The sequence below is a fragment of the Metarhizium robertsii genome (genome assembly GCF_000187425.2).
Source record: "Metarhizium robertsii ARSEF 23 chromosome Unknown MAA_Scf_2, whole genome shotgun sequence".
NCBI lineage: Eukaryota > Fungi > Ascomycota > Sordariomycetes > Hypocreales > Clavicipitaceae > Metarhizium > Metarhizium robertsii.
The window spans coordinates 5,953,842-5,975,390 of NW_011942160.1; the positions used below are offsets into that span (position 1 = coordinate 5,953,842).

Genomic DNA, 21,549 nt, shown 5'->3' on the forward strand with positions numbered 1-21,549 from the left:
TGACGATGGCGGACCACCATAGCCGTTAATAGGCCATTTGCCCACGTAACAAGCCAAGCCTTCCCGCCCTTGACGCTACGTGCACTTTCTGCATTGTATGCAAAACTCGTACAGAGTACTCCGTACTAGTGCAGCATTCTAGTTGACTCGCCTCGGGCACTGCTACCTCGGAAGCCAATCGATGCGCCTCTCGGAGCCAGCGCCGTGAAGCACCAGAGTCTGGGGTTCCAAGGCGATCTGATCGCAGCTCCCTTTCCGCCTCTAGTATTTCATGCCGAACCCTACCACTCTGCTGTGACCTCCATCTCCCCGGCGCCATTGAAAGCACATCCGCTTGGCCGGAATTCAGTGATCGACAGCGGGCGCACAAAGCATTCATCTTCCCCCCGAGCGTCCCAACGAGCAGGGTTCCAGGTTCACGCCCGGAAAAGCCGTCCGGGATTTTCGTCTCAATAATTTGTTTCCGTCCTTGCGGCCCCCTCCTCGCTCCGACTTCTCTTCACCTACTTACATAGACATACAATATCAATTTTGGAGCTTCTCTAGGGGCCCCCCATCCCCGCCCAATCTAGTTTATTTTGCAGCACAGTCTTTTTACGCGCCGATGTCTTGTCGGCCAACTAATCTTCAACCGGCTTTAACTACACCGACTATGTGACCAATGAAATATTTTGGCTCTACTTAAGCTGCCGCTTAACCTGTTTCGACACGAGCCAAGCAGATTAAAGGCAGGCACCGAGCTGAATCTTGCTTAGTCGTGCACACAAGATGAGAGTTCCTTGTGTATTAAGAAGCAGGAACAGCATTATAGCCAGGGTCGTCAATAACGCAGCCGTAGATCCTATAATAGAATCTCGGAAATGACTGCCATATTCTGTTGATGTCATTTCGCCGTGGAAAATTCTACATTGCCACAGCACTAAATTCTTATCAAGTGCATACATATCTAGGCGACACATTTGGAAGCAGACGTTATACATGGTGCATAACCCGCGAGATATCGTGGCAAGAAAATCAAACAAGTAGGGCAAAATGCATAATTTTCAAAAAGTCTATTCATGTACACCTTCGTCGTATACGGTCCACCACTTCCAAGCTTGAAATCCCATTCCATGTCTGACCTGTAAAACGCCTCGCCGTTCCAAAACCATCCTGTGATTCTCGCGCCCCTACCTACAAGTCCATCCCGCGCAACTTGTGCAAAACACCCAAAAAGTCCGTTTGTATCATAACCCCTATGTAGATATTGCCGCTAAATTCCGAAACACCAGTGCCGTGAGGCCAGAACATTACAATGGAGGACAATGCAACATGATCACGACTACCTCGACGGTTGTCGACCCGAGTTGATATTGAAACTGTGACAGCCACGTTCATGTCGTTTCATGTTGCTGCGGACACTGAAGGCCTTGCCACAGCCCGCGTGGGGACATTTAAACGGCTTCTCCCCTGTGTGAGAGTGACTGTGTATACGGAGGCTGCTAGGACGGCTGAATGCCTTGCTGCACGTGGGGCAGATATATCGATCTTGACTCTGCGTGTAGGACATGCCGTGGACGGGGTTGAGGTAGTGGTGATGCTGCCAAGGGTTGCTGCCAGATGACGGAGTATATGCGATAGGAAGCGTCATGGGCGGGAACGTTTGTGGCAGTGGTTGTTGGTAGTAGAGGTTCGAAATTTGGGGATGCGGAGCGGCACCGGATGGGAGTGCTGAGTGATAGTAGCCCCCGACTGTTGACAGGCTGTGGAATGCCCCCAGGGGCAGATTCTGTTGAGAAATGGCGTGCTGAGGATGCCCTTGGGTCCCAGTTACCGATTGCTGCGGCAGTGAAAATCGTCGCGCGTCGCTCTCCATCGGGGGTGGCGTTGCTTCCAGGTATTTACCCCCGGAGAAGGTTCCAATGGAGAAATGCCTTTGCGGTTTGGTGATCGGGGAGCTATGATTATCAAAAGAGGCATCGGAGCCTAGGGGAGGAGTGGGCGGAAAGCCCTTTGACTGAGAAAGATGCTGCGCGTAGCTCGAGTTTATGCAGCTTTCGTGGTTGGAAAATGGAGTCTCTTGTCGTCGAGGAACTGCTCGGTCTGATCATGTTAGTCTCTCGGTTTGATGTGTTACAGTTTCATAGTTGTATCTTCAAGCTCATTCGTACCTTCAGTGAGAGGTGACTCGGAGGTAGAGTCTGGGGATGCAATACTGGTCGGGGATCCGGCATCAGCAATCCCCAAGAGTTTCGAAATAGAGGGCAACGAGCATTTGGTTTCCTCCATTGGCGGTGATGGTGGTGGCTGAGGCGCATAGCGGTACATTTCAGTTTGTAGCAAGGAATGGTGACGTGCTATTGAGTGTATAGCCATTTCACACAAGACGATGACTGGTAATGTCACGATGTTGTGGTTTAATGGAGGGCTTGTGTGAAGCGGCGGGGGCACGCCGTTGAATATCTTGTCCTCAATTGCGTGGAAAAGAACGAGAAGGTTGTGTCTGAGTAGAGCAAATAGACTGAGACGGAAAGACTGCTTTTTGATGGCTTGTTGGTCTGTAAGAGAAAGCTCAATGCGAATGTTGGCGAGTAGGTTGTTCAGACGGCGGTTCCGACGATACGGCTGGATGGGGATTAACCTGGTATAAGTAAGTCTGTCCTAATCCCGCACAAGACCAAATTCATATGTATGTACACCACCAACCTGATGAATCGGAAGTAATGTAAATCAGATCTGGGGGGACATGCCACTAAGCGATCCCGGATCACTGGGGTCTTCAACTGCAAGCATATCTGTCACAAATTGGCGGTGGGTCAATTCTAGCTAAACGAGTTGCCCAGAACCTGAAGGGAAACCTGGGACGAAAAAGTCCGTGACATTCATCTTTAGGAAGAGGCTCAGGAGGTGGGGTGGTGAGGCGACCAGAAACTGGATGAGAAGGCCGGAGTAACAAGCCATTGTGCCTATCACAGGTTCGCAACACTGATAGAGTCCCAGGCTCGTTAGACCAAGCAACCTGGAGGCGTGGTTGTCACGGGGGGAGGGGGGGCGAATAGTAAACCAGACACCACGGGCCGGCTAGATGGAGGAGGGGGTGAGGGTGAGGAGGGGGGGTGGCAACCATGCCTGGGCGCGTCACAAGGGTCTCTGGCGCCGCTCCTCTTTGCCGCGGATTGGGATCGCAGTTGGTGGCAACTGTAGAGGCTCCAGTGAATGTCACTGGGGTCCGTTGATGGTCAAACGGTCAAGGTGGATAGGGTTAATGCGTGGGCTGGAGGAACTCGAGACGATCTACCACCATAGGGGTCGTGGATCAAGGCCCTGTGCGACCGGATGGTCAAGCTGATCTTATGCCGGGCATGGTTTGCTGGCTAGCCATGCTGGTGGCACTTGAGCAGTGTTGCGAGTTGCGTTTGGTTTGTTTCGTTCTGTATTTTGGCTATGCGATGCATTGAAGAGAACCATCATCGGATTGCGGGAGTGTTTCGGATTCTCGCCAAGCTGCGGCCAGTATGAGGCAAGACCTGGAGGTCAAGCTTCATCAGTCGGGCACCAAGCAGGCGGCACGTCATCTCGCGGAGAGAAAATTTCGTCGGCGGAGAAAGTATCCGGAAACATCAAAAACCTTCATCGTCTTGGTCATTATGCCTTTGCATTTCGATACGTCTGGCTGCTCGCCGGGGTTCGGTTTCGACCTTGAGAGACGAACCATTGCCATTGCATGCGCAGTCTGCAACTTGCCCAGCCGTCACGCCATTTCAAGTACCGTCTTCCTATGTATGTGACCTTGTTTCTCCCGCCACCACGACGCCTGCAGAGCGATGCCATGGCCCGCCCTACGGAAGAAGCAGACGCTTCCGCAGCAAAAGCTTCGTTATTCTCATAACCTGCTACGGCGATAGTTTGACAAACTCAACCCTGTGTCCCCAGAACGCCCCCTGGTTTCTGCCACTTCAGGCCAGACGCACCCTCAAGTACTGCTGGTCTTCAATATGTTCCCGAGCTCGAGGGTTGGCGCTGGTTCCACAACAGCAATTCCGGAGCCCAGACTTGAGAAGCAAGGGTCAAATGTAGTACCCCGTCGCCCCCAAATCAGCACCAAGTTCGGAGTACTTGTTGTGGTGCATACTGGTGCAGCCGCATCATATCACCCCCCATCGGTTAATACTGACGCCACTGGCTGTCAGAAGTCTTCCTCTTGACGCTGCAATTCCAGGCGTGCTGAGAATTGCCATTCTAGGATGCTGCGCTAAAGCTAGCTCAATTGTCTTCCAGACTTTTAAGTTTCTGACGCAGTCACAGTTCATCGGACTGACTCGTCGTCATGCCTAATGTCTAGGAATCTGTCAGTAGCCCTTCTAATTTGTGTTCCTGCAACCAAAAGCTTGAAGCAAACAACATCGTAGATTACGAGGCCCCAGCTATTGTGTGGATGACCCCCCTGCACCAAGGTTGCCGGCTAATTTATGTATTAGGACAAAGTCGTAGCCAGGGTGGTCATGTAAATTAAGACCCCATAGCACGTAATGCTGTCCTGTAAGTGCGTCTTAAAATAACGATACTCAACGCCTACTGATACTTTCTCATATGCCTTAGTTAATACGCGAGACTTAGTTGGTGCAAAGGCTGAACTGGACCGGAAGGATCAGCAACTTGACAAGGAATAGGCAACTTCCCTGACTCTCCATGTTGCCCATTCGCCGCATCAACTACCGTTGAACTACGGAGCAGGGGAGAAAATCTCACATCCAGCATGCAAAAGGCATTCTGCCGGATCTGCGGCGGCATAAACTGAAAGTGTCGACAGTCAGGAAAGGTTCCCAATGGATTTTGTGTGGTGGAAGTTCCCGCAACATTGGGCGTGAATCAGGCCCATCTGAAATGGCCACGCCTAAGGGCTTCTCCCCGAGCAAGAGGTATTCCTTGAAGGTAGTACTGGACGGGCAATGACTTGTTTTATCGAATACTCTCGGTTTGTTCTGTCACCTCTTTGCCATACATCCATACAGACACTGGTGATCCGCTCCGAGTCAGGAGGATGGGGTCCAGTCCTGTAGGGAGTGCCCGATAATCGCACCACACTGTGTACAAGCATCATCAGACCCAGTGTATACTGGCAAATATTCACATCTCTGTGAATACCTTGCGAAACCAACAAGAGACGAACTGTGGGTTGGTTTCTCGGGCACCTGATCGTGCCCTCGATTAAAAACCCTAAATGTGGTAGCGATGTTGGTCTTCCCCAAATTAGAACATAGAGATCCGCAGGTCTGTGCTCTTTCAGCGCCAGCCATCTGCCGATATCAATTCCGCACCTTAAATCTGCCACGGCGGGATAATGAATAAAAAAAAAAGACGCCGGGCCTTTCCGCGCGAGTGGCTAGACTAGTTCTCTGGCTGATATCGTCGCGATGAGCTTGTACAAACCATATGTTAGTTGTTCAGTATGATGACAGGGGGTAACTGGACTGGTATAAGCTTCGCTCTTCGGGGAACTTTGGCGCCAACAGGTCTGAATTCCACCATACTACGTAGCAAGGCTCGTGTGCTGGTTGTTCCGGGCCTCTGTTCCGCTGGGTGAGCGGGATGACGGTCATCGGTCAGTACTACCTGATGGATTGGGTTGGCATTAGTGAGAGAACGGCATCGCGATTGGTGGATGCCCTTGTGATTCCATCCTTCAAAGGTGGAGTGTGATGCCGGGGTGACTTCCAGAATTTGAACCGCAGAGGGTTAGAACTTAGGGGTACATATAATATAGCAACTGTTGTCTGGAGCTTCATTTCGACACAAATGATAATCCTGACCATGTTTCGGTATAGCTAGAGCATGCATGACACTTTGTCGTGTGCACTGGAAACATATGTCAGATAGTTGAGCCTTCGTCGCTAAAGTACTATGTCTACCTGCTCAGTATTAGACAAGACATGGTTCGTTGATCGATATTAGATACCGGGGGAGGATATGGGCCGACCTAGGCAGTACTACCGTAGTAGTCATGAAGGTCGTGGCGACTGAAACAGAGGACACAGAGTCCAATGCATGTATTCCTGGTTCAGCATCAGGGTAAAGTTCAATTTTAATATCCCCTGAACTCCATATGGGGTAAAGCTAGTTGATTGTCTTAGAGAACTATTGGCTTTGTGCGTGGCATAACACAGCCATCTCGACGGTCCGGGGAGGGGTTTCTCACCTCCTTGGCCCGCCCAACCTGCTGAACGGCGCATTGTTTGTTGAAACCAGGCATAATAATAACCTGCCTTGGGAGGTACCCAGGTATGTAATAAGGTACGTACTTGGTATGTAGTATTGCTGGTCGCAGTTGTGGCTTTGCATTGGGATGAGAAATGGTATTTACGATGCAAAGCTGAAACGGGGCACAGGTTTGGCAGCTCGAGCACATATCGATCAAATACATTCAACCATCAATGTTGGTGCCTGGCAGGCCGACGCAGGCAATACATGGTACAATCCAGCCGACCGGGAAAGCGCGACCATCAAAGACCCAGCAGGGAAGTTCGGTGTCGCAGGCGGCGAAGCAGCAGCCTCTGGACAGTTCAGCTCCACTTGCATCTCTTGCATTACTTCTCCTGCATCTCGTCTTCGTTTTGGTTTGTTTCTTTGTTGGAAGCGTGGCAACTGGCAACTACCCAGGTAGGGAGGACTGCCTGCAATCTACCTTGTCTTCAACGTTGCCACTTGTCTCGCATTATTTCAGGAAACTCGAGATGTAACCCAAGCTACGCATTGAATAACATTCATACAGTACATTTGGCCGAGTCGACACCAACATTTGGTCGGCATCATGCGATGGAACCTGCTCAAGATGGCCTCCCCAGATAACTTGGGAACCAACCATTGCTCACTATACGACCCCCAGGGCCTGTGCGGTTCTGCGCCTGCTGGGATCATTCCTGGGGGGCACCCATGACAAGCACCAACCAAACTCCCGCTAGACTTGCTAAAGTTCCAGAAAGCAAAAGGACTTTTGGGAATGGGGTCCGTTTCCGAAGCAAAGAACTGCTACTTGATCCCCAAGATTTCTCACTCTGCTCGAGTTGTTCAAGCATTACAAAGCGATTCTCTTGGCCTGTTGCTGTAGGGCACAAGGCCAACTCGACGCCAAGCGTAGCACTTTTGCTGGGGAATGTTTCTCAGCCAACCAAGTAAGCTGTTTATTCCGGTGCGAATCCCGGGCATACATGCATTGAGCCACTTGAATATCCCAATGCACCAAGAATATGGTTTGCTAATTGCCTTTGGGGAATGGTAGATTCCTTATGAGCCACTCGGGTCGCAAAGCTGATCGAACCTCATCCCCCCCATCAAAGGCAATTAAAGCTGCGTCTTGGCCATGACCCTCGTGCTGACTCGTAGAAATGCCAGGCACTCGAGAATCTGACTTTGCGGCATCCAGAAAGGCTGCTGCCATGGCAGAGCCAGTCGCCCAATGACGCCTGTTCGGGTATGTCACCCATCGCGGACAGGACCACAATCAGATGCCAGCACTAGCTCGTTCGGTTAAACTGTTTGGTCCGGCCCTGGGAGCCGAGGAGAAGGAAACAGATACCATATCGGCGGCCTTTATGCACGGCACAAACAGGCTTGAAGTGATGACGAGAGGCTGTGCATCATTCCGTCTCGCTTCCAGTCATGATCTGGGCAAGGATCTACCATGCCAACCCACGCGAGAGGTGGAGAGCTAGACACGACCAGCCATGCAGCGGTGATGCCCCTGCTAGCGCTTAAAAGTGTTATTAATTGTGGTAGAAGTCTCCGACTACTCTTCACGACTCCGAACGTGCTGGTCAGATCGTTCCTGAAAACTCCGCAGCACAGGGGATTTAAGAAGTGCATCGCCTGATACGTATTGCAAAGGACAGCTATAGTATTACGTGCAATTCTACGGGCTGATGGTGTCTTCCCAATCTGGATGGCATCCATGAGCAATTTGCGACGTCGCACAGTCGATGCCAGAGAATTACTACGCCGAAGATTCTACGGCCGTTAAATTATGTTGTGTATGTTGTGTATACAGTGGTTTGACCCGCAAGACACCATCTATTTAGGAGTCTTGTCGCCTCTTCCCTGGTAGCAAGTTGTAGTTCGCCGCGTAAGTGTTAGTTATCGAAGTTTGGCAGTCTCCCACACCTATTTTGTCATTCTACAGCTATTCGCCCATGTATACGGTTGCGAGACTGACCGGTTCAGCGAGCGGGACTTTTGGGTGCTGCAGCTGCCACAAACAATACAACATCCCAATTCGGCGCCCAACCTGCGGCAGAATGTGACCTCGCGATCGACCCTGCAGTGATCCGTGGTGATCCTCCTGGCTTGACAGTTGTTGGAGCCCCGCGGACCGTGGTGCAACATCATCGTCAGTTTACACAAACTGCCGGAACCCGTCCTCTGTCCCAACCCCGCAAACACAGGCGACGGCGAGACATTCTGCCAAACATTTTTGTACGGAAGAACAAGTTGCCGTATCAGCATCGATATGTTAAATACTGCATCTCCTTTGCCGACCCGCGGTGAAAATCTTATATCTCTACTCCGCGCAGCAAGGCAAACGCGTATTCTGGGATCTTCAACCGGCAGCTCGGTTCGACAACAGGCTAGTGCGGTAAATTCTTCGGGGAGATATCTATGCATCCTGTCTCCTCAAAGCACCCCAGACGCCAACTCAGCTCCTTCGTAACCTGAGATCGCATATAATGGCATGCTTCAGTTCTGCCGCCGCTGACAACCATCCGACTGAATCACACCCCAAAATTCATACCGGAGAGGGCAGCTTCCATGTCAATCTCCTCATTTACACATAATATCGCTATTCGACCAGCATAGTAAATACTGCCGTCACTCGAAAGGAGACATGCTGTTGATGTTGGCACCCCATCTCGATTTCGAACTTGCCTTCACGATCCCTTGGGCAGTCATTGGCTGGTGCACGCGCCAATTACACCACCGCTCGATATTGGCAATTCAGAGTTGACTTCTCTTACGTAGTGCCTTGTGGAATATTAAATAGTAGAGGGACATCGGTGAAATCGGGTGTCCAGAATGGTATGACTGTGACAATAGCAAATGAACCTTCGATCAAATTTCATTTTTCACGTCTGCCTGCTTCCTGGATTAAATACGTCGCTACCCACACTCACACGGTCGTTTTCTCCGAATCCAAGCGACCACTGAGTTTTATTAGGGGACTTTCCGGAGTCTGTGAAGGCAATTCTCATGATCAGCCTGGTCAGCAGCCTGTTAAATAGCCTCAAGGGGGTAAGGCTTGGCAAATAAGAACAGGCGCGTCCTGTGCGAAGATGCCACCACCAGGAGACTTGCATCGGTTGGGTTGATGTTCCTTCGGAGGGGGCGACATATAAAATAAAGTCCACCATCTCCTATAGCTGATCTGGGGCAACAAGGAGAACAACAATAACCAATACGATCGCATCTCAAGGCAACATAACACCCAGCTTACGACGTTGCTTTTTGCTCCCCCACTGGCAAACACATTGCACCCCATGTTCACTCCACTCCAGCAAATCTGTTTGTGCGTCATGAACCATGAATGATTCGATACGGAACGAAGCGCCCGTCAAAGAATATGCTGCTGGTCCAGACCAGGATTCGGCACCCACAGCACCGCGGGATTGACCGCATTAGGAGCCCTGCAGCAGACGCAGATGCAGACGCAGCCGGGGTCCTCAAAATGACTTTTGGGCGCAGGCCCGAAATATCACATGGCAGTCGTCCAGCTGCTGCAAGATACATACATATGTATGTATGGATGGATGCCGCGCCACATGCCCTATGAGTCAAGAGTCGTCTTGAAAGCGCGGGCAACAGTGGCGTCGTGCATGTCATTTCGGTCCCGCTGGCTAGTACGGGCTTGACATGGCAAGGCCATGCGTCTTATTGGAGGGACAAGGCGATTGGTGAATGGGTGAAGCAAAAGTGCTTGTGCGCTTGCAGCCGCGCTCCGGAGACGCACAGATATATCAAAGTTGGGGGGGAAAGCTGACTTCTTGGGCTAAACCAACCGGAGACCAAATATGCAACAAAAAAAGCTTGGTTGAGACGCCACCCTTTTTGATGGCGTCTGGATGATGCCCTTTGGAGCATTTCCTGCAGGGGCATTCTCAAGGCGATCTGTCATGGTGCTGCTGTTGGTGCTTGCCATTTGCAAATGACTCGGAGTTTGGGGCGGGCGAGGTTTGGAAACTCTGAGACTGTTGTCTCACAACGAATGTGGCCACTGACAATGCTTGAAAGAGCTACTACTGCTCTCAGTGACACCGAAGTTCAAGGAACGAGCAAATCTTGGGAGACGGATTTGCTTTTCAAGCTTCGAGCTAGAGTTTAGACACTGTCGCATTTTGAATGGAGAATCGGGAGATTTACTCCGCAGGGCGCATCCGCCCCGGATCTTGCCAAGCGGAATGGTGCCTTGGTTGAGTGCGCGATAGGTTGACCGCATGAGGTGAGGATCCCCTCAATATTGCCTTGAGCGGCCCTCAAATGCCGTGAAATAGAGTCCCGGCATTCACAGACCTCTGTCGCTCGTGTGCGATGGGTGGGATACAGGACCCATCAGATCAGATTCGAAGAATCAAACAACACTGACAAGTGACATATCGAGCACTTGGCCGCGAAATTTGTGGTCCTGGACAGGGCGTTTGGTCAGATTGATATAATGTATTTCTGGACATCATCATCCTGGGCAAGACCCATGTTTCTAAGCATTCTTACTGTGGGACGTACGTCCTTTATATTGTTACACCGTCAATGGGATGAGCTGGAGCCATGGCGACCCACATGCCAAATCAAACTGTAGAAATGTAGTAGAGCATGAATACTTTGGAAGTTCCTGTCGAATGGTAGACATGTTTTGCTAGGTTCGTGGGCTAATCGGCTGGGCCTTCAGGGCTGGTGTAACCATCAACGACCTAGATATTGAATATCCCTGAAAGTTGAGAGATGAACAATGGGGCGGGACTTTGCTGTAAAGGAGTTGAATTGTTGGAGAAAGGAGTCCTGAATTCTCCAAGTATGGTGACTTTCTGAGGGTCATCGAGTTGGTTATTATAAAGACGAAGGTTGTCTTCACTAGGGCGAGGTGCGCTTGAGCTTAAATTAACATTCCAGTAACTAGAATTATAGCTGAAATGTGAGAGAAAAAACGAAAAAAGAAAAAAGAACACGCACCGCCGTCTTTATGCTCGACGTAGTAAGAGAAATCAACCTGTTCGCACAACCAATCAAAGCTAAAAAAGAAAAGTGCGCCTTGGCTGCCTATTTCAGTCTAGCGCCAAACTTCCAGAATACCTCAATGGCCCAGAGTCATTACCTCATTCAAGCTCGGTCGCAAAAAGCCGCCCAGACACATTTAGCCGTGAAACGCAAAAGGCAAAGAGAAGGCTTTCCGTCCTTCGAATCGATATGCATGCTGCACAGATGGGCCGACAGGCTCAATCGACTTGGGATTACCAGATACAGCAAACCTCCAGGGCTACTCGCAGCCATGGACTCGACCAACCCGCCGACTAAGCCCTGCCACAACTGTCGGCGACAACGGCTCCGGTGTGACCAGTCATACCCACACTGCAACAAATGTACTGCCGCTGGAAAGGAATGTCTTGGATATGGGAAACTGTTCCGCTGGACAGGCGCCGTCGCTAGCCGCGGCAAGCTTGCTGGGAGGACGTCGAGTGCTCCTGTAGACGCAGCTGCAAGGACGGCGGCTCGAGCAACAAGAGTGGCCGGAAGGAAGGCTGATTTGGATTTCCTTACGCCGAGCAGCTCACCTCCTGCTTTGTGTAGTGACGCGGGAACTCCGGTGGATATGTCCATGTCAGAATATCAGGGTGATGTGAAACTGGTTTTAAGATCACCATCGCCAGAGAGTGCTGTTACCAGTCCGTGGGCGTTGGCAGATCCTCTGTATCAGGATATGCAATATGATCATCGGTATTACCTGTCATATTGTAAGTTTGGACATGTCTACATCTCTCGTTGATGATGGTCCGGCTGGCTAATTCATCCCATCCGGAAAGTTACGAATCGAGTCTGTAAAGATCTTGTATCTCAAGACGTTCCGGAACGCAACCCGTTCCGTGGCTTGCTTCCATTGACTAGGGCTCACCCACTCCTGCAGCACATTATAGTCGCTGCATCGGCGGCACACATGTCGAACTTGGTTCGTGCTCCGCTGGCAAATCACCCGAAGGGTGTGGACGACGGTGTTACTGCGGGCATTGAACAAGCATCGCGTCGCGCACTTCAGGACGCGCTGGTCGCCAAATCCAAGGCGTTGACCTTGATGCGTGGTGCGGTGGAAAACATCAAAACGACTGGGGGTGATGTTGTGCTTGCTGCCGCTCTCTTCTTCATCAACGTCGAGTTGATTGAGTCGGGGAAACATGGCTGGAAAGCTCACCTTGAGGGGGCTGGGAGAATCATGTCCTTGTTACAACCTGATAGTGTGGCAGACACTGCCTTGCGAGACTACATGCTGTCGGATTGCTTTATGTAAGTTGGGGGGGAAAAGCGCGCTGCCGTTTCGATTTGTGCGACTGACGATTGAAAAGCTACTTCATCCTGGCTTCTGCATTCATGCCTGCGGCCTCGTTTGACACCCAATCCTACTTCCAGCCATCTCAGATTCCTTTCATACTCCAAAGAGCAGCAGCCAACAGCTACCTCTGCTGTCCTCCTGAAATTCTCACCATTCTACATTCGGCCTCCCAGTTATCCAACGTCTCTCCCGACGTCGCTCCCGAAGAAGACGTCAGGGCAGCAGGTCTAGTCCTCATCCAGGAAGCTCAAGCCTTTGACATCAATGGATGGGCCAACGATGTTCGGAATATGTCTTATCTACAGGATGCACCAATTCAAAGCAGAATCCATGCAGGGTCAGCTCACCGCCTTGCAGCATGTCTATATATTTTGCAGGCGATTCCATCGATGAGCCAAATGAACGATCACGGTCAAGTGGCGGAGGCTCTGAGCCGGGACATATTTAAGCATCTGTCTAGCATTCCCGACAATGATCCCAATTTCAAGGCTACGACTTGGCCGACTTTTATTGCAGGGGCCGAGGCTGGCGGTCGCGCTAGGAGGGAATGGGTCATGGACAGATTGCAGCGGCTTGTGAGATCCTGCCCCTGGGGTTTTATATACACCGCTATGGAGACATTGCAAGTCATTTGGGACCTGGACAACAAAGGTCAAGGGACCAAGAGCTGGGTTCAGACTTTAAAGGACCCACAAATGAACTTCCTTATGGTATGAGAGAACTGCAATGCTATATTGGCCAAAAACGGGGTTGAGATTCTATGGAAATCATGGCATCCTCATGGGTGAAACATAGTATATTTTCTTATTATAAGCAGAGGTCAGTCAGCCCCGCCCTGTTTCGAGGCGGCCGCTGACTGAGTCATCGCATCCGCAGGACTTGGCCGGCCACATCTCCATGTCGATTCTTTTGCTGTTGGATAAAGCAAAGATCAAAGAATTTCCAAGACATCTGGGGCATTACCATGGATCAGATAATCTCAGACCGCATGTTACCAAGCTCGCAACAAGTGTGTTGCCTCGACCGCTTAAGCATCCTGGACGATGACGCAGAGGGCGAAGATGGCCTGATGCCGTTTTGGCTTCTCCTACAAAATATCTTGTCCGGAAAGCGGAATTCTTCGTCGGGGGTCTTATTGAAGTGTTGGATACAATATCCAACTGCCTTCGAGGATCCTTTGGTACTGCCGGGGACTATTGCATGCTCAAACAAGTTATCGACGATTTTGGGCCCAAGTTCTCCTCCGCCATATGCCGAAAATCGTGTAGACTGCATTAGGACTGTCCGAACACTTACCGCGCGGAAACATCAAGTCCCTCAATTCTGGCGATCGCTTGCGTTTATCCAGAACGGACGTTGCCTGTTTGGCGGCGCATCAGTTTCTCCGTACGTTATCCGCGCCGTCGTGGCGTGATGACTTTTATGACTTTGGTATTTTGGTACAACTCGTCGCAGGGACATCCAAAAGCCGTGGAGATGTATATCACAGCGCCATTCGTCTATTTTGAAATGATGCATATTTTTGACGCCATCTCAGACTCTGAGCAGATCGAGTACTCGCTCCATGCTCTTGGCAGCGATACAATCCTCACAACAAAACCATGGAACGAAATTCCGCTCCGTCAAGCATCTGTCGTCAGCGTACCAAGCTATAGTACTCTGCAGCAAGAGCTTACTTGTCAAGAATCCAACGGAGCTGTCGCCGCATCCGCCAACAAGGACATTGGCTTCGGACAATCCGCCACCCAGGAAGAAATCTACGTTGGCAACTGTCCAGAAGCATGTCCAGCTGTTCTAGTCACGCCAACTCTGGGCCCCGACCAAGTCCTAGTCATTACCGGCGCTAGACCAATCCTTCGCTTTGTTGGGCAACGTCGCGCAATCTCAATGATCCATTCTGGAACTACCTCCTAAAGGAGGACGGATGCTATTCATGGATGCCCTTGAGATGGATGAGATTGATGAAAACGACGGGTTACTCCTTGATCTGAAGCCGAAGAGTCTCAAGCGGGAGATTCTTAAGGCTTACACGGCTTCTTCTGTGGGAGGGCTGTGGAGCATTCAATGGTGATCCGGGTGTGAAGAGGTGCAGCTTGTGGATAGCAATGTCTTTGGCTGGGAAGGAGCTGCGGATTCCTTGCGACCCGTCGCAAGGCGAATTCTCGATGTCGTTTGAGAGGGTTGGCTGCCAGTTTGGTAGAGTCGCGACAGTCGCGGACTTGAAAAATCGGCTTCATAGCATTCCGAAGTGGATAAACCATATTGGGACTGTAGAAATTTTGAACGAGTATAAATCTTGTTTCTTCTGGTCGGCGGTGGTGCGGAGCGGAGGGTTGGTCAAGGCCGCGTTCTATACTACCGGTACTAGACAATGATAAACATGATGTATTATTTTCAAGGGACTCGTCACTATCGGAGTGCTTGTTAGGGATTTCATGATTGCGTGCCCAGCTGTTCTGCGACTCGCCTGTATGCAGCTGGCAGACGTTATTGATTGGATGTTTCTCTTGTCTCCGTAACGTTACACCGCATCGCACTGCGTTACAAACGGTACGAAGTATACTGTATTACACTCCGCTATTCGTCAACTCAGCGTCACGGAGAAAAACGTATCGATGCGCTCTCCAACGAATCGGACAGAAAAGGGTTATTCTGATGCAATGGAATCCATAATGGAAGCAGGCCGAGAAGGCTCAACATGGTCACCGCCACAAACGATAGACACCCGCAAACTCTAAGCCTCGCGGTGCATATACTGAGCATTTACTGTCCAACGTCATGCCCGGCCTACTTGATTATGCTCTAGACAAGATCTGTACCCTGACAACAGAGTACGTTGCTGCGCGAGCTTTTCTGGACGATACCCGTACCCACATTCAGAATGACAGTACATCAGGGAGGTTCGGAACTCGGAATGCTCAGTGTTGTCGCCGCAGTGCGTCCCATCAGCGAGTCCGGGATGTCTGTCGCTCAAAATAGGCTTCCCGGCGTCTTCAGGCCTGGGGTCGGTCTCAAAGTCAATATTGGCGGCGATGTGGATGGCAGGAGGAGCATATAAGCCGAGCGACTTTGCGCTGAAGCCTGAGGGATGAAGTCAAAGTTGGGGAAGAAATGTAAATACCCGGATGCAAACACTGATATACTACACTGTATCGAAACTGTGCATCAAGAAGGTTCCGTCGAAACGTGCGGACGCAAGACTTGATGGTAGAGTACTAGTCGGCGAACTCCCGCAAGTGCGCCAAAAGGTTCAAAAATATTGAGGGGTCACATAGTCACATAAGGTTTGGGTGGTGTTGGTGTGGCTCTGGCATGATCTAAGCTTTGCAAATGATGTGGTCGGAGCATGCCAATTTGTTTGCTTCTTTCGGGGGGGATGTCGAAGACGTCGTTAATTGGATGCCCATCGTTCCCCCACGTGGCTGAATGCACTTGATGCTTACGTAAAGTGCGCAAGTACCGCCCCAGCCTCCCTGGCCTGTCAGCCGAGTGAGAGCTGATGCTGGGGTCACAGATCCACCACGCAAGCTAATGCCTGCCACTTCCTGATGTTGTCATCTGGTCTTATCGATAGACCCCAACATTTACTTCCATCAGCTATACCATCTGAGCTCTGACCATTTCCCATTCCCATCTCACCATCCTCGCCTGACAGTGGCTTGCTCGGGGACATCATCGACATGTCCCAGCCAAAGTATACGGTGTTTGTGAGGGTGCCCATACCCAGGGGAGACTTTGTTGATCCTCCTCCCGTAAGTTCAGATAGTAGGAGTGCCACCATTGGCCGCCTCTTGCAACGGCTCCTGACCTGTGACCTAGGTCCATTGGGATTCGTCCAAAGATGAGGCTTTGTGGAAGATTCTTTCTGGTGCAACGCAAACCGAGATTGACTGTGAGTTGCCTCCTCCCATACACTCCCAATTTGGCAAGTGATGTGATGCTGACCTCAACCTTGCGCAGGGAGTCAAGTGTATGTTTGATCATCCAACACCCCGCAATGGATATTCTGACCATGATGCAGTGCTGAACGATTCGATGTCCCCGTCGATTTCCTCCTTAAGCAAGTCGCGTACTTGACTGAAAGACATGCGTCGCAGGTTCGAGCCCAAGTCCGAAAGGCTACGGCCGCAGCGAAAGGCTCAGCTGCCCCATCTCCCATCCCTGGCGCAGAACCGACTGGGTCATCATATCAACGCGCTCCATCTGCCCTTTCAGGACGACGAGACTCGCCGATGCCGCGACCTGAGGGTGCGCTGAGTGGAACGCCGCTTTCAATACCTATACGCCCGAATATGAGTCGTGATACGTCTGGCAACACTACGATTCTGAAGGATGTCGCTAGTTCATCTTCCCCGCGCCATGGTACGTCGTTCCCGGGCAGAGCGGTCGACCAGGCAGGCAGGAAGAGACTATCGTCACTACCGATACCGTCACCTACAGCAAAATCGCCCGAACCGCAGACCGACCATCGCCACAATGAAGCGATTTCGCCAGGACCTGCTGAATCCAGCTCCAATGAATCGTCTGACGAGGAATCCAGCCCCGCACAGTCTCGAATTATCCGCCGCCCACCACGATTTCAACAACAGGAAGCTGCGAAAACGTATCCTGATGACGGAGATGATGAATTGGAGCCCGCGTTTCAACCGTTCCAGGCTTCAGATCAGCCAGGTCAAGACCTGGCTTCAACACTGAGGGGAGATGGACGGGCTTCTGGTCGACGAAACCACAAAAATCCCATGCGGGAGTACCTTCACCAATCTCAAACGTCTGACGATTCGTCCACAGGCTCGCCTACTGCGATACCAAGGCCGAAATCGAAGGAATCCAAGATACCCGGACCGCTCTCTCCACGGCGAACTGCTGAGCTGGCAGGACGCAGTCCGAGCGGCAAGGGAAAGGCGAGTTCTCGCGAGGGTAGTGATGGGACTCCCAGCATGGGAAGTAGTTTTAGTGATCTGGATGGTAGGTTTACGACGCAGGCGGGCCTGGAGTCCGGTTTTATACTAACAATATCTAGACGCATCAGTAACCCAATCCGCTCTTGAGGAAGCTCTTGCAAGTCACATGAATCGAGGCGCCAGCAGCCGATTTAGTATCAGTCAAGCGTTCAGAAGTCGATATACGCAGGGTTGAGGCCAACTTTTCAATCATAAATGGAGGGAAAACGGGCCGGCGTTTTGGGTGGAATTATGTACAATGGAGCCAGGCGTTTGGCGGCTATTCTCTGTCGATATTCTGCGAGATATTTGTCCTTCTGACTCTCATCCTGGCGGGATGAAGTTCCGAAGTACAAAAGACCCTTCGGTTTCAAATTATGCGATGCCTATTGTAATTTGAAAAGACTAATATTGGAAAAATCGATCAATTTGGTGACTAGAATCGTAAAGCAGGGAACTGCGGGTGTTTGCCAATGTTGTGGATGGGGCTTTGAACCGTTTGCACCTGCCGGACAGCCGGCAGCGCCTGTGCCCTGTTTGCAATGTCAGTAACTCCGCAATCACATCTCGAAACTCCTTTTATTTCTATGTTTCTCGTATTGACAATTGTGAACTTCTAACGCAACATTTGTCCAGTTCATCTCAAAACAATCGCCGTCATGTTTCGCCGACATTGGTCTGGCCTTCCCAAAGATGCGACCTTTCCATCTGACCTGAAAGGCTTGGGGTTTGTTTCAATCATCCCGGCGCAAACTATCACGGTACGCAATCTAATAAAAGCAGATACTTTGTGAACGACGACGATGAAATACGATCTGTCGAGAGCCCAGAACAATATTTCAAATTCTTCATAAATAAGAATGAGCGGATAAACCAGCGTCAGAGGTTCGAATTTGACAGTACGTTCCATGTTGCATTCGAGGAAAGGAACTACCATTAAAATTGGGTGATTAGAAGCCTTGGAAGACATAATTCATCAGCGTCTCGCTGCTGAAGGACTAGAGAAGGTTGCTTTACCACTAGGAAGCACGACTTCGGAAAAGCACATAGCTGTGTTTGCGACGCCTGACTTGCCTTCAAAATCTCGGATTATTATATTCTTCGGCGAGCCTACCAAAGCATTGGGCATGCTGGCCGGCCGAGTGGCTAATGGGCCTGGTGGCATTAACAAAGGCTCATTAGTTTCTGTCGTTCAAGAACTTCAAAAACAAGTCGCCTCCAATAAAGATTCGTCGCCGCCTGGCGTGTTCATTGCCAATCCTGGCCAGTTGCATTGGTGGCCCAAGGGCCGCCGCATGCTTACCGCGACGGAAAGCACGGCGATCCCGTTGCCAAGCCTTGTTCATGCTGGAAGGCGACATATTCCTGGGATCAACACCGTCATCGCACATGAAACACCAGAAAAGCATGTCGAGTCTGTTTTTAGTACGTTGCTCCAGGTGATGAGCGAACGCACAAAGGTCGATCTGATTGCCATTGGGCAGAGCTGCGAACTGGTGACCAAGTTCTTGGACGATGCGACAAACTGGCACGCTTGGAAGGATCATCTCGATGCTATGCTTCTCATGGGAACAGTCTACCCAGCAGATTTAACCAACCAAGCGCTTCGAGACTTCATGGCAAAGGTAAGTCGTACCGCATCCCTTGTCACCAGTAGATACTGATTAATTCTAGCGCGCCCGAGCGTACATCGTTTCTACGGAGCCCCTGGATACTCCCCTCGCGCCCCCTTCTGGAAATGAAGAGGAACAAATCCCAGCTTTCGGGTGTCCGTGTTACTCTTCCTCCGAGCCGTTCTATGCTGAGATGGTTCTCATACGTGCTCTCAAACCGGCCCTTCAATATCTGGAAACTGTAGCCCTGACCCCGGGATATGAAAATGACGATATTCTAGTAGCGGAGAAGCCTAAGCAAGAATTTACTGACGAGGACTGGGAGAAGGTAGCTGACTCGGAAAAGCCGTTGATTCGGGTCGTGGATGCGGATCTCATGAAGCAAGAGGTGAAGAACCAGAAGCGTTGGAGAAAGTTCCTAGAGAACGGAGAAGCTTGCGACACCTCTTCGTCGTCAGACGAAGAGGTGTGATATTCCAAGAAACGGTATAGGGAGCTAACAGAGTCAGGCACATGGGGAATTATGATTGTTTGCAAGATCGATGCAGGGTATACGAGAGGGTATTTTCAAATTATTTGCTTGATAGTAATATACAAAACCTCGAGAAAACATACATCATGCCTTGAAATAAGACCAAATTCCCATCCTGGGTGGAGTTACATCTTCCATTAATTCTCGTGTCCTCCTGATGCGCTCCTCAACCACAGCCTCTTCTGCTGCCCATCGACCCTCGGCATCCTGAGATCCACCCCAGAAAGAAAACAGCTTAGACTTTGCGTCACTGCCCCGAGCCTCCTCTGCCTTTGCCAGGCGGGATACCATTGTGGTCCAGTTCTCTAGGCCTGTGCCCAGACACTCACGGCATATCTGCTTCGTCTCTTTATCCTTGCTCGCTGATCCGAGCGCGCGCAGTTGTTCCTCTGCCAAATCAACACCATCCCTGGTCCAAGCCAACCCCTCATCTTCCGATGAAGTGGCGTACAAGATCTCGCCAATATACAAGTCAAGGGATGCCTCCTGGCATCGCTCATAGGGAGTTCTCCACGGCGGTTGGGTGCCATCTGGTCCCGGGGCCGGATAGGCTGGAGGACCGAAGAACCTCACAAATCGTTCGTATGGAGAGAGCATCTTGGGTTCTGTCCGAATCGCAGGGGGCGGGGTATCTGATAGAGAGCGGCGCGCTTTGAGAAGAGAAATGTAGATGGGGAGGGCAGATGAGACATCTCCCCGTCGGGCTTTGTAGTTGGCGATGGCTGTCAGAGCATCGAGAACGTTCATCGACGGCGCTGGAGTATTGCTTTTGACGATGAACGTTTTGGGGTCGTACGGTAGCTTGGAGGGGTCGAGTCCGGTGGATGCCTCGGCCAGGGCGAGACTATACAGCGCCTCCGAGCCTTCTTGTCTGTGTTTGAACTCCATGAAGGTGGCGTACTCGAGCGCCGCCTCCATCTTTTGGCGAGGCGACAGTCCGGCCGTCGCCAGGATCTTCACGTACCAACTGTCTGCGGCTGGGTACGCCGGCTCGCAGTCCTCCTCCCTTGGTGCGTGCGGTCGTCCCGGTGGTATGGGTTTCGGCCGTGGATTCGAGGGGCCAATGACAAACTCGGGCGCGCTTACCACGTTGCGTGTTGTGTCCCTCAGCCATCCGTCGACGTGTTCTGCGGCCTTGGCCGCCAGCATGATTGCCTCAAAGTACCCGCGCCTCCATTCTTCCGACTTGGCTGAGATGTCGCAGTTGATGAACTCCCCTGGGACCTCGAGGCTCGGATCGACTTTGTCGCTTAACTTGACTACATTCTCGCCGCCGAGTTTGGGATCCTCTAGCCGGATAACCACTCCCCGTGCCAGCTCCAGACACCGCGCCCAGTTGACTTCGCCATCCTTGGGGTCCCGGCAGCTCTGCGCGTCGCGGAGATATTTCCTCGTCAGGTAGTGCCATTCGTGGGGCGTGGGGGACTCCCGTTCTGATGTTTCCTCATTGACTGCAAAGAAGATCAAGATGCCGCAGATCGCGAGGCCCCAGACTGTGATGGTGTATCTGACGACCAGCTTTGCTTCGTGTTTAAGCCACCTTTTGCGCTCGGAGGTAAATGATCGGGCGATGGAGGGGCTCGCTTTCGGGACAAGGAGGAAGGGCAAGCTTGGTCGGGACGTCGTGGATGTGAATTTAGTTTGGTTTGCGAAGGATCGTGTGCAGATTAATCGTGGGTTAGATGAGGGGAGGACGGCCTGTTGCCGGCGCATGACGAGCCTGGCACGCATGACTGATGGTGTAGCCCAGCGGGCGCCGTTTCGAATGAAGGTGTTGCCAGTCGTCTTAATATTCTAATGAATTGAAGTAGCTAGAGCTTAGGCAGACGGACGACCCGCAGCCAATGATGGTGGCCGCCTTACAAAAAGTGGAGGTGACTAAGCAAAATTTCATCATCAAAGTGGAAC

General features: G+C 51.3%; 6 protein-coding genes across 6 annotated transcripts; 4 read left to right on the top strand and 2 right to left on the bottom strand.

Annotated features, from left to right (window-relative positions):
• Window positions 1–1,321: 1,321 nt before the first annotated feature.
• On the bottom strand, window positions 1,322–2,307 carry MAA_08443 (zinc finger domain-containing protein-type/integrase, DNA-binding protein; the record flags this gene model as incomplete). Its single annotated transcript, XM_007826441.2, has 2 exons — window positions 1,322–2,082; window positions 2,151–2,307. 2 exons carry the CDS (start codon window positions 2,305–2,307, stop codon window positions 1,322–1,324), a joined length of 918 nt encoding a protein of 305 aa, XP_007824632.2.
• Window positions 2,308–11,503: 9,196 nt separating this feature from the next.
• On the top strand, window positions 11,504–13,272 carry MAA_08444 (acriflavine sensitivity control protein acr-2; the record flags this gene model as incomplete). Its single annotated transcript, XM_007826442.2, has 3 exons — window positions 11,504–11,966; window positions 12,036–12,510; window positions 12,570–13,272. 3 exons carry the CDS (start codon window positions 11,504–11,506, stop codon window positions 13,270–13,272), a joined length of 1,641 nt encoding a protein of 546 aa, XP_007824633.2.
• A 697-nt stretch (window positions 13,273–13,969) lies between these two features.
• On the top strand, window positions 13,970–14,470 carry MAA_10878 (uncharacterized protein; the record flags this gene model as incomplete). The annotated part of the gene is made up of 1 exon (XM_011412797.1): window positions 13,970–14,470. One exon carries the CDS (start codon window positions 13,970–13,972, stop codon window positions 14,468–14,470), a length of 501 nt encoding a protein of 166 aa, XP_011411099.1.
• Window positions 14,471–16,236: 1,766 nt separating this feature from the next.
• Window positions 16,237–17,692, top strand: MAA_08445 (multidomain presynaptic cytomatrix related protein; the record flags this gene model as incomplete). Its single annotated transcript, XM_007826443.2, has 5 exons — window positions 16,237–16,308; window positions 16,376–16,448; window positions 16,517–16,526; window positions 16,578–17,521; window positions 17,577–17,692. The coding sequence occupies 5 exons, from the start codon at window positions 16,237–16,239 to the stop codon at window positions 17,690–17,692; spliced, it is 1,215 nt and encodes a 404-aa protein (XP_007824634.2).
• Window positions 17,693–18,155: 463 nt separating this feature from the next.
• On the top strand, window positions 18,156–19,581 carry MAA_10879 (uncharacterized protein; the record flags this gene model as incomplete). Its single annotated transcript, XM_011412798.1, has 4 exons — window positions 18,156–18,223; window positions 18,280–18,395; window positions 18,451–19,121; window positions 19,171–19,581. 4 exons carry the CDS (start codon window positions 18,156–18,158, stop codon window positions 19,579–19,581), a joined length of 1,266 nt encoding a protein of 421 aa, XP_011411100.1.
• A 144-nt stretch (window positions 19,582–19,725) lies between these two features.
• Window positions 19,726–21,372, bottom strand: MAA_08446 (MFS maltose permease; the record flags this gene model as incomplete). The annotated part of the gene is made up of 1 exon (XM_007826444.2): window positions 19,726–21,372. The coding sequence occupies one exon, from the start codon at window positions 21,370–21,372 to the stop codon at window positions 19,726–19,728; it is 1,647 nt and encodes a 548-aa protein (XP_007824635.2).
• Between the last annotated feature and the right edge of the window lie 177 nt (window positions 21,373–21,549).